The 12,388-nt window shown below is 42.3% G+C and overlaps 1 protein-coding gene across 3 annotated transcripts in view; it reads right to left on the bottom strand.

Moving 5' to 3' along the window:
- Positions 1-335: 335 nt before the first annotated feature.
- The window catches only part of LOC120063012 (V-type proton ATPase 116 kDa subunit a2-like), a 39,080-nt gene continuing 27,027 nt past the window's right edge, over positions 336-12,388 (bottom strand). For 2 of the 3 annotated variants that reach the window (XM_039013095.1, XM_039013094.1), the window contains 4 exons: positions 8,765-8,884; positions 1,976-2,093; positions 1,559-1,730; positions 336-1,423 (listed from right to left, as the gene is read on the bottom strand). In XM_039013095.1, the coding sequence (XP_038869023.1) occupies positions 1,321-1,423; positions 1,559-1,730; positions 1,976-2,093; positions 8,765-8,884 (513 nt within the window). In that variant the 3' untranslated portion in view covers positions 336-1,320. Of the gene's footprint in view, positions 1,424-1,558; positions 1,731-1,975; positions 2,094-4,179; positions 4,307-8,764; positions 8,885-12,388 lie in introns of those variants that run through there. The other variant, XR_005478453.1, reaches the window with a different exon arrangement.

Here is a 12,388-nt window from a genome sequence, read left to right on the forward strand (position 1 = left end):
TGGTTCCCACCATGAAGCACTGAGATGGTGTGATGGTGCTTTGCTGGTGACACTGTCAGTGATATATTTAGAATTCAAGGCACACAACCAGCATGGCTACCACAGCATTCTGCAGCGATACACCATGCCATCTGGTTGACGCTTAGTGGGACTATCTTTTTTTTTTTTTTTTTTTTACAGGACAATGATCCCAAAAAACACCACGTTGTGTAAGGGCTATTTGACCACAAAGGGTGGCTACTTTGAAGAATCTCAAATATAAAATATATTTAGATTTTTTTAAACACTTTTTTGGTTACTACATGATTCCATGTGTTATTTCATAGTTGCGATGTCTTCACTATTATTCTACAATGTAAAAAATAGTAAAAATAATGAAAAACCCAAACTTTTGACTGGTACTGTATATATATATATTTTAAAAATCCAATAAAATAAATTATACCCCTTTTCTTTTCATCTTGAAGGTACAATGCCATTACCCAACAGCAAAAACGACATTCTCCTGCTATGGTGCTACAGGATGGGAATATAGGAAAAGGCTTCAGCAAGAATTGATCGCTGCACTGGTCCAGTACCTGCTTTTCTGGCCTTATTCCTAATCAGGGATTGTTGGTGTCATTAAATTGGCTCTTGACCAGCAGAACTATCTCTGTGAAAGGATGTCTTGAGCAATACGTTAAATTTCCATCGATGGAATGTACAGTTTTAAGAGTAGTCTCCCACAAAGCGATGGAGGCATAGGCAACATGTGTTAGGACATTTTGTTAACATTCAGCACAACAGTAATCATACATTTTCTCTTGAATGTATGCACCACTATAGTTTTTAAGCCTGTCGTAGTCATTCAAATGCTATTCTCTCATTCCAACTTTATTTCTATAAAATAAAATGTACATCTCGCTCCTACATTCATCCAAAAATACTTTTCATTTTCAACCAAGACTGAATGAGGCTTTTCTTTGCAAAGTTTTGGTAACAGAACCAGAATATCATTCAATTGAAAATAGAGCATGATATGTTGACATTTGTTTGTACATATGTAAGGCAGTCAGTCAGTACAACAAATAGTATTTAAAAAAACACTATGAAACTGAACTGTACATCGATGAGGCTCAATAGTAGTCAGAGTACAAATCTTTTTGTGCCATCATATGTCACGGGCAGAGAAGGCCAGCCACTTGTAGATGATCATGTTTGGCATGAAAAGGAGTGGCATGATGGCACAAAGAGACTGGTACGCAGGCTAGCTCAATAGCACTGGATCCTGCTGGTACATTGTGGCAGTTTGCCTCGGAGGGCGGGAGCATTGTGTCCCATTCACAGCAAGTCATCATGCTCAAAGCTAGAGGGCAGGAGGGAGAAGGCAAAGGGAACAAACTTGATTCCAGTCCCACTGTAGAACTTATTTTGGAACTCCACCCTATGGAGAGAGAACAGAGATCACTGAATATAGAGTAAGCATTAATCAAAGCATTATAAAGGCGTGATGTGTTGCATTTTTACACAGACTTCCTGTCCTACACTGTCAATTCTGCAAGTTTAGTAAGTAACCAACCAGTGCAGCCTGAGAGCATGGAGGAAGGCAGACAGTCCCTCCATAACCAGGAGGATAGACACAGTTAGCACAGCGAATATCCCAAACACTGGCACCAGAAACATGATGCCCAGACTGGTGTTCATCCGCAGGCCCACCCGCATCACCATGGACCACAGCACCTCCGACAGCTCTGGGGGAGCAAGGACAAATAAACGTCACATCACAGTCTCTGATTTAATTAAATGTATTAGTTAAGTAAAAAGAAGGCTTCATGTCAGAGACATTACAAACACACCGAAAAATGTTTTGAAGTTAACACAATTAAACCTAAAGGCTTATTTCCAATGTGTTCCTCTCTCACAATAAAATAAACTTTAAATGCTCATCCATCAGAAAGATGAATTTACCAAACTGTTTAGGTGCGGTGATACTCACGGGCATGTGCCAGACTCAGAGCCCAGAGGCGCAGGTAGGAGGCTGTGTTGGAGATGCAGCCCAGGCAGTACTCTATGGTGTGAATAGACTGGTGCAGGAACACATCCCCAAAGTCAAACTGTAAAAAAAAAAAAGAAAAGACATGGGTACTGAAAGTATTGGGTCCTCTTTAGGGTTGAATAATTATCCAGTATTTTAGAGAATGTTCCATCCCGAGATTTTTTTTTTTTTTTTTTAATTCTCCCAGGTAACCTGGCATTTCCCGCCAAAACCGGAAGTGTCATTCAAAATCATATAAATGTGTCTAGATTTGATTAGAACTTAGTTCAGCATGAAAATTCAAACCTGATGCTACCGGAGCCTGATGAGACATATATTAGACACATTTTATGAGCCCTACATTAACGACATTTAATGAGCCGAAGCCCAAATGATTGTGCCGTTATCCAATACATATGGGCTATTGCTATTGCACATTACACACAATTGAAAAACAAAAGTCCATAGATGTAGCTAGCTATATGCTCTTGTCATGACTGTGAATGGGTCACATCAGACTGGTGTGGGGGGGGGGGGGGGGGGGTGACAGTAACCAGGCCTCTTTCTCTCTCCCAAAGAGGGGAGATGGGGAGCTGCTGGATGGACGACCGTTCACACGGTTGGAAATTAAGCAGGAGGAAACTCTTTACCCTTTAGTATCAACTAAAGCAGTGGTCACCAAACTTTTCTGAGTCTAGAAAACTTTCGCATTCAAAAAGCAAGCTGAGATCTACAAACAGTTTTGTAAGAATGAGGTTTGGGCAGTAGGACTAATACATTATCACAGCATATTGGCTATATGATTGGCCTGCCAATATTGTTAGTCAGACCATGTTATATTTCAAAACTCAAGACCTCAATGATCTTCAGGTCGAAAAGTCAGAGCTCTAGAAAGATGCCCGAGTTGGATGACCGTTCAAAACAATTTTTCCCCAACCTCCTCTCACGGTCCCTCCTCTCTCCTTCCTTTCCTCCGGTGAGACTGACCAGCGAGAGGGGACAGCGTCTTCCACCTGACGGCAAAACTCGAGTCGCACCGCATCTGCCTCATGCACAAATTCATGTTGTTCCTATGACCAGAGAAAGTTAAATATTCCTTAATATTACAAATCGACACGACGAACTGCTAATAATAAAAAGCAGGGCTCTCGATACTTGGCAACTCATTCATTGCAGCTACAGCCAGAGCGGAAGTACGGAGAAGCGCGTTTGTAATAGTGTTGAATAAAAACAGTGACAGTGCTGAATATAAACTTAAACTCAAGCAGAAAAACAGCAGTGCTTTGCTGGAATCGTTGACAGTCTCTCGGTGGTCATGGTTTTAAAAGTGATAAAATCTTACGTAGGCTAGTAGCCTATTAAACTTGGCTGTGGCCAGGGTCATGGAAGCTCTGTAGCCACGGTGATTTGAGCTAGCCGATTGGGCAGCACAGCAGGGGCACTCGATTTAGTCACAGATTTTCCGGTCCACCGGGTAGGCAGAGTTTGTCTTATGGGAACACTTTGTTTACCCGGTGCGCAAGACTTTTGAATCAAGTGCACCTACCGGCAACTGCTCAACACGATTTAAAAAAAGGAGCGCAAACCTTTATCGTTCGTTGGCTTTTCTACAGAAATATTTGGTGATCAACTAGGAATGCCTTGAAGATCACGATCGACCGGTTGGCAACCACTGAACTAAAGGAATGTACTTTAGTCTCCAGGGACTTTGCCCGTCCAAAACGCTGATGTCCAAAAAGTGGAGAATGGAACAATTCTAACAAAGAATTTGGGGAATGGTCAGTGGGAAGATGTAGAAAACGAATGTAATATTGTTTTTCATTGTGTGATGTTATTAAAAACTGTATGGACCAATACTGTAACTTGGAATGGATGCCCCCTATATCTATCAAGTTTTCATCCAATATGAATTGTTTTTGTTAAGATAGGAATGTGATTTTAGTTTTCTAATAAAATAATTGTTTTTGAGAATACCTTGCACAGTAACTAGCCACGCCCCGAGTGAGGTCAGAAGAGCGTGTCAGTGTGATGGAACCACCCCCAGAGTGCTTAAAAGGACTGGCTAAGAATTAACATATCAGACCAGAAAAGCGTGGAGCGTTAGCTACATGTTGGAAATGGTTGAAACGTTGAACATCAAGACGAGGTGAAGAAAAAAAACTCACCTTACTTTAGACCAGAGACGAAGAGCTGCAGCTCATGTCCATCGTGGTCCGAATCCTGAATACCAACACGAGGAGGAAGAGGCGAGAAGCTCACCTCATATAGTCACTGGGACAGCTGATCAGCTGTCTTAAGTCAGATATAGAGAAAAGCGAATATAAGTGAGACTTTCCTACTATGCTCATCACCAATGGGAACCGATGATATGGCTGGTTATCTTCCAGAGTGAACAACTGTAGAAGATGGGTAAGGGGAGACCTCTTTCAGACAAATCAGAGCCATACAGCTGGAAGGTCAACAACTTTCCGAGAAGGATTGGTTCCGAGCGAGATCAACGGCATTCAACACGTAAATACATAAATTATTTCTAATTCCAAACTGCCGGCGGTTCATGTGCAAGGTATAGGATTAATGTGAGGACAGTCCTAGAGTGTATACACGATAAGTGTCCTCCCCCCTTTCCATATGTTGGAACAAGCAGTCATATCTTGTCAGTCCACTAGGGACCTTAGTCTCATGTAGGTGTGTATTCTGTGTTATTATTTATTTAGTTAGCTTGTACATAAATAATTAAACCAATTTGTGTAGTACTGAATAATGAGCAAGACTGGGTTTTTTGCAGATCCAAGAAGGTTACGATCGTTCAGAAATATTAATAATTACCCCTTATCAAATACTAAGATGACTGTTTATCGATGTTATAGGTAAAGACCTTACAGAGTTTAATTCGGGAGATGGTAACTCTAAACAACTTCTCCGTGGTGCCCCAAATCCTAATGAGTTAAATGTTACATGATTAATTTAAAATCAGGTACCAATTAAACATAGCAGATTAAATAAATAACAGGCATTAGATTAATGAAAGTCACGACACTCTCTTGGGTAAATAAATGAAACTAGCTCGAGTAGGCTAATATTTTTGAGTGTGAACTGTACCGTTTTACAGTACTGTATATGGACTGGAATTACGGACATCATTCAAACCATGATAAAGAGAACATGCAAATTTGGTGGAGCACATGCGGCCTACAAAGTTACAATTATAGGCTAGAATTAGATTTAAAATAATAGGGGCTATTTGTATAATTAATAGGCTATACATTTCATAATATTTCCCCTAATGTTATTAGCATCCCTCTTTCTCTCTCTATTGTTGCTTCATTCCTTCGTCGCTTTCAACAGTTAAATGAAATCAGTTTTGTTGTCCTCAACTTCATCATTCTAATGACATACTTGAATAATATAGGACTAGAATTATATGCAAAAGGCTTTCTTCTCTTCATGAAGATTGAATGGTTATGGGAAATTTGCTTCCTGTAGCACAAACTCCAAAAAGTTCTGGGACACTAAAGTCCATTGAGAATAAGAGCACCTCCTTCCAGCTGCCCACTGCACTGAGGCTAGCAAACACTGTCACCACCGATAAACCCGCAATAATTGAGAATTTCAATAAGCATTTTTCTACGGCTGGCCATGCTTTCCACCTGGCTACCCCTACCCCGGTCAACAGCCCTGCACCCCCCACAGCAACTTTCCCAAGCCTCCACCATTTCTCCTTCACCCAAATCCAGATAGCTGAAGATCTGAAAGAGCGGCAGAATCTGGACCCCTACAAATCAGCCGGGCTAGACAATCTGGACCCTCTCTTTCTAAAATTATCCGCCGAAATTGTTGCAACCCCTATACTAGCCTGTTCAACCTCTCTTTCGTATCGTCTGAGATCCCTAAAGATTGGAAAGCTGTCACGGTCATCCCCCTCTTCAAAGGGGGAGACACTTTAGACCCAAACTGCTACAGACCTATATCTATCCTACCCTGCCTTTCTAAGGTCTTCGAAAGCGAAGTTAACAAACAGATCACCGACCATTTCGAATTCCACTGTTCCTTCTCCAGTATGCAATCTGGTTTCAGAGCTGGTCATTGGTGCACCTCAGCCACGCTCAAGGTCCTAAACGATATAACTGCCATCGATAAGAGACAATACTGTGCAGCTGTATTCATCGACCTGGCCAAAGCGTTCAAGTCTGTCAATCACCACATTCTTATCGGCAGACTCAATAGCCTTGGTTTCTCAAATGACTGCCTCGACTGGTTCACCAACTACTGCTCTGACAGAGTTCAGTGTGTCAAATCGGAGGGCCTGTTGTCCAGACCTCTGGCAGTCTATGGGGGTGCCACAGGGTGCAATCCTCGGGCCGACTCTTTTCTCTGTATACATCAATGATGTCGCTCTTGCTGCTGGTGATTCTCTGATCCACCTCTATGCAGACGACACCATTCTGTATACTTCTGGCCCTTCTTTGGACACGGTGTTAACTAACCTCCAGACGAGCTTCAATGCCATACAACTCTCCTTCCGTGGCCTCCAACTGCTCTTAAATGCAAGTAAAACTAAATGCATGCTCTTCCACCGATTGCTGTCCACACCTGCCCGCCCGCCCAGCACCACTACTCTGGACGGTTCTGTATTAGAATATGTGGACAACTACAAATACCTAGGTGTCTGGTTAGATTGTAAACTCTCCTTCCAGACTCACATTAAGCATCACGAATCCAAGCTTCCTATTTCGCAACAAAGCATCCTTTACTCATGCTGTCAAACATACCCTTGTAAAACTGACTATCCTTCGGCGATGTCATTTACAAAATAGCCTCCAACACTCTAATCAGAATGCATCCAATTTGCTATCACAGTGCCATCCGTTTTGTCACCAAAGCCCCATATACTACCCACCACTGCGACCTGTATGCTCTCGTTGGCTGGCCCTCGCTTCATATTGGTCGCCAAACCCACTGGCTCCAGGTCATCTACAAGTCTTTGATAGGTAAAGCCCCGCCTTATCTCAGCTCACTGGTCACCATAGCAGCAGCCACCCGTAGCACGCACTCCAGCAGGTATGTTTCACTGGTCACCCCCAAAGCCAATTCCTGCTTCGGCCGACTTTCCTTCCAGTTCTCTGCTGCCAATTACTGGATCAATCTGCAAAAATCACTGAAGCTGGAGACTCATATCTCCCTCACTAGCTTTAAGCACCAGCTGTCAGAGCAGCTCACAGATCACTGCACATAGCCTATCTGTAAATAGCCCATCCAACTACCTCATCCCCATACTGTTATCCATTTTATTTATTTTTGGTCCTTTGCACCCCAGTATCTCTACTTCTACACATCTACCACTCCAGTGTTTAATTGCTAAATTGTAATTATTTTGCCACTATGGCCTATTTATTGCCTTACCTCCCTTATCTTACCTCATTTGCACACACTGTTTATAGACTTTCTGTACTGTATTATTGACTGTATGTTTGTTTATTCCATGTGTAACTCTGTGTTGTACTGCTTTGCTTTATCTTGGCCAGGTTGCAGTTGTAACTGAGAACTTCTCCTCAACTAGCCTACCTGGTTAAATAAAGCTGAAAAAAAAAAAAAAATGGGTCTGAATAAATAACTGCTATAGCCTACCGCCATTCCGCGTTCGCTCTTATTTCAAACTACCCGTGTGTTCTATTGGCTGTATTTAACATTCAGCAAAAAAGAGCTTGCATTCCTCTTCGGTATAAGAAGTGCAAAAGGAATGTCCAGCAAGCTATTGTAACAGTATAGCTTCCGTCCCTCTCCTCGCCCCTACCTGGGCTCGTACCAGGGACCCTCTGCACACATCGACAACAGCCACCCTCGAAGCATCGTTACCCATCACTCCACAAAAGCCGCAGCCCTTACAGAGCAAGGGGAACAACTACTTCAAGGTCTCAGAGCGAGTGATGTCACCGATTGAAACGCTATTAGCGCGCACCCCGCTAACTAGCTAGCCATTTCACATCGGTTACACTATTCTAGTCTAGATTTTCCTGCATGGAACTCCAAGAGAAAGGCCAACGGAGCACAGGTGGTTACATATTACGCAAGAGAGAGAGGCTATAAGTTAAGCTTATTATGCATAACCCATTATTAATTAGCTAAATACAATGTTAATATTGCATTGATTACCTGAAAGGGGTAGGCTAGGACATCTATATATCAATCTAGAACAGGATGATCCATTGTGGATGCAATTTGAATGGAGTTGATGGCGAGAGAGAAAGACAGAGTGCTCATGGGTGCATGGATATAAAGAAACGATATTCGAGTGATAAGCGGTTTTAAAACAAAACAATTATTTTTTTATTTAAAAAAAATCTTCGATTAAAAAAAAGATGACCCGCAAAAGCCAGATAGAGATGGGTAAATTAGACACGCATTAAGTCTCTATATTACTGTAGCATATGCTGCAGCAAATGTAGGTCTACGTGTCTATGTCTCACCATGTTGAGATTATACTTCAAGTAGGTCTACATGCATTGTGAACTACACTACACATATTGAGATGGGCTGTCTGTTCCCACCCTGAGCGTTGATTCATCATGAGGCCGTAGAAAAGACATTTAGACATTGCATATAATTTACCGGTTTCTCAGTTATTTATCCCGGGAAAAGGGAGTGGTTTTGGGCAGTAACTGGGTTCCTGCCATTCAACCCTAGTACCCATACTGTAGTGTACTGATGCCTGAATGAGAGGCTAGTGGGAGGTGGTGATGGTCATCAGCTAACCTCCTCTTTCTGCTGCTCTCTGCTGGTGGAGAGGTCATTGTGGACACTGCCCTCCTCCATGTCATGAGCTCTCATCAGGGAAAGCTCTTCCTCACTGTGCCGCCGCACACGCTCATAACCCTGGGGAGGGACACACACACAACCATACTGTTACAACCAGAACACACTCCTATAAACAGACTACACACCACCATACTGTGTTACAACCAGAACTCCTATAAACAGACTACACACCACCATACTGTGTTACAACCAGAACTCCTATAAACAGACTACACACCACCATACTGTGTTACAACCAGAACACACTCCTATAAACAGACTACACACCACCATACTGTTACAACCAGAACACGCTCCTATAAACAGACTACACACCACCATACTGTGTTACAACCAGAACACACTCCTATAAACAGACTACACACCACCATACTGTTACAACCAGAACACGCTCCTATAAACAGACTACACACCACCATACTGTGTTACAACCAGAACACACTCCTATAAACAGACTACACACCACCATACTGTGTTACAACCAGAACACACTCCTATAAACAGACTACACACCACCATACTGTTACAACCAGAACACGCTCCTATAAACAGACTACACAACACCATACTGTTACAACCAGAACACACTCCTATAAACAGACTACACACAACCATACTGTTACAACCAGAACACACTCCTATAAACAGACTACACACCACCATACTGTTACAACCAGAACACGCTCCTATAAACAGACTACACACTACCATACTGTGTTACAACCAGAACACACTCCTATAAACAGACTACACACCACCATACTGTTACAACCAGAACACGCTCCTATAAACAGACTACACACCACCATACTGTTACAACCAGAACACACTCCTATAAACAGACTACACACAACCATACTGTTACAACCAGAACACGCTCCTATAAACAGACTACACACTCCTATAAACAGACTACACACCACCATACTGTGTTACAACCAGAACACGCTCCTATAAACAGACTACACACCACCATACTGTGTTACAACCAGAACACGCTCCTATAAACAGACTACACACCACCATACTGCTACAACCAGAACACACTCCTATAAACAGACTACACACCACCATACTGTGTTACAACCAGAACACGCTCCTATAAACAGACTACACACCACCATACTGTGTTACAACCAGAACACACTCCTATAAACAGACTACACACCACCATACTGTTACAACCAGAACACGCTCCTATAAACAGACTACACACCACCATACTGTTACAACCAGAACACACTCCTATAAACAGACTACACACCACCATACTGTTACAACCAGAACACGCTCCTATAAACAGACTACACACCACCATACTGCTACAACCAGAACACACTCCTATAAACAGACTACACACCACCATACTGTGTTACAACCAGAACACACTCCTATAAACAGACTACACACCACCATACTGTTACAACCAGAACACACTCCTATAAACAGACTACACACCACCATACTGCTACAACCAGAACACACTCCTATAAACAGACTACACACCACCATACTGCTACAACCAGAACACACTCCTATAAACAGACTACACACCACCATACTGCTACAACCAGAACACACTCCTATAAACAGACTACACACCACCATACTGTGTTACAACCAGAACACACTCCTATAAACAGACTACACACAACCATACTGTGTTACAACCAGAACACACTCCTATAAACAGACTACACACAACCATACTGTGTTACAACCAGAACACACTCCTATAAACAGACTACACACAACCATACTGTGTTACAACCAGAACACACTCCTATAAACAGACTACACACCACCATACTGTGTTACAACCAGAACACGCTCCTATAAACAGACTACACACCACCATACTGTTACAACCAGAACACACTCCTATAAACAGACTACACACCACCATACTGTGTTACAACCAGAACACACTCCTATAAACAGACTACACACAACCATACTGTGTTACAACCAGAACACACTCCTATAAACAGACTACACACCACCATACTGTGTTACAACCAGAACACGCTCCTATAAACAGACTACACACCACCATACTGTTACAACCAGAACACACTCCTATAAACAGACTACACACCACCATACTGTGTTACAACCAGAACACGCTCCTATAAACAGACTACACACTCCTATAAACAGACTACACACTCCTATAAACAGACTACACACCACCATACTGTGTTACAACCAGAACACACTCCTATAAACAGACTACACACCACCATACTGTTACAACCAGAACACACTCCTATAAACAGACTACACACTCCTATAAACAGACTACACACCACCATACTGTTACAACCAGAACACACTCCTATAAACAGACTACACACCACCATACTGTTACAACCAGAACACGCTCCTATAAACAGACTACACACCACCATACTGTGTTACAACCAGAACACGCTCCTATAAACAGACTACACACTCCTATAAACAGACTACACACTCCTATAAACAGACTACACACCACCATACTGTTACAACCAGAACACACTCCTATAAACAGACTACACACTCCTATAAACAGACTACACACCACCATACTGTTACAACCAGAACACACTCCTATAAACAGACTACACACAACCATACTGTGTTACAACCAGAACACGCTCCTATAAACAGACTACACACTCCTATAAACAGACTACACACCACCATACTGTGTTACAACCAGAACACACTCCTATAAACAGACTACACACCACCATACTGTGTTACAACCAGAACACACTCCTATAAACAGACTACACACCACCATACTGTTACAACCAGAACACGCTCCTATAAACAGACTACACACCACCATACTGCTACAACCAGAACACACTCCTATAAACAGACTACACACCACCATACTGCTACAACCAGAACACACTCCTATAAACAGACTACACACCACCATACTGTTACAACCAGAACACACTCCTATAAACAGACTACACACCACCATACTGTTACAACCAGAACACACTCCTATAAACAGACTACACACCACCATACTGTGTTACAACCAGAACACTCCTATAAACAGACTACACACCACCATACTGTGTTACAACCAGAACACGCTCCTATAAACAGACTACACACTCCTATAAACAGACTACACACTCCTATAAACAGACTACACACCACCATACTGTGTTACAACCAGAACACACTCCTATAAACAGACTACACACCACCATACTGTTACAACCAAAACACACTCCTATAAACAGACTACACACTCCTATAAACAGACTACACACCACCATACTGTTACAACCAGAACACACTCCTATAAACAGACTACACACCACCATACTGTTACAACCAGAACACACTCCTATAAACAGACTACACACCACCATACTGTTACAACCAGAACACACTCCTATAAACAGACTACACACAACCATACTGTGTTACAACCAGAACACGCTCCTATAAACAGACTACACACTCCTATAAAAAGACTACACACCACCATACTGTGTTACAACCAGAACACACTCCTATAAACAGACTACACACCACCATACTGTG

This window comes from Salvelinus namaycush, chromosome 18, assembly GCF_016432855.1.
Source record: "Salvelinus namaycush isolate Seneca chromosome 18, SaNama_1.0, whole genome shotgun sequence".
NCBI lineage: Eukaryota > Metazoa > Chordata > Actinopteri > Salmoniformes > Salmonidae > Salvelinus > Salvelinus namaycush.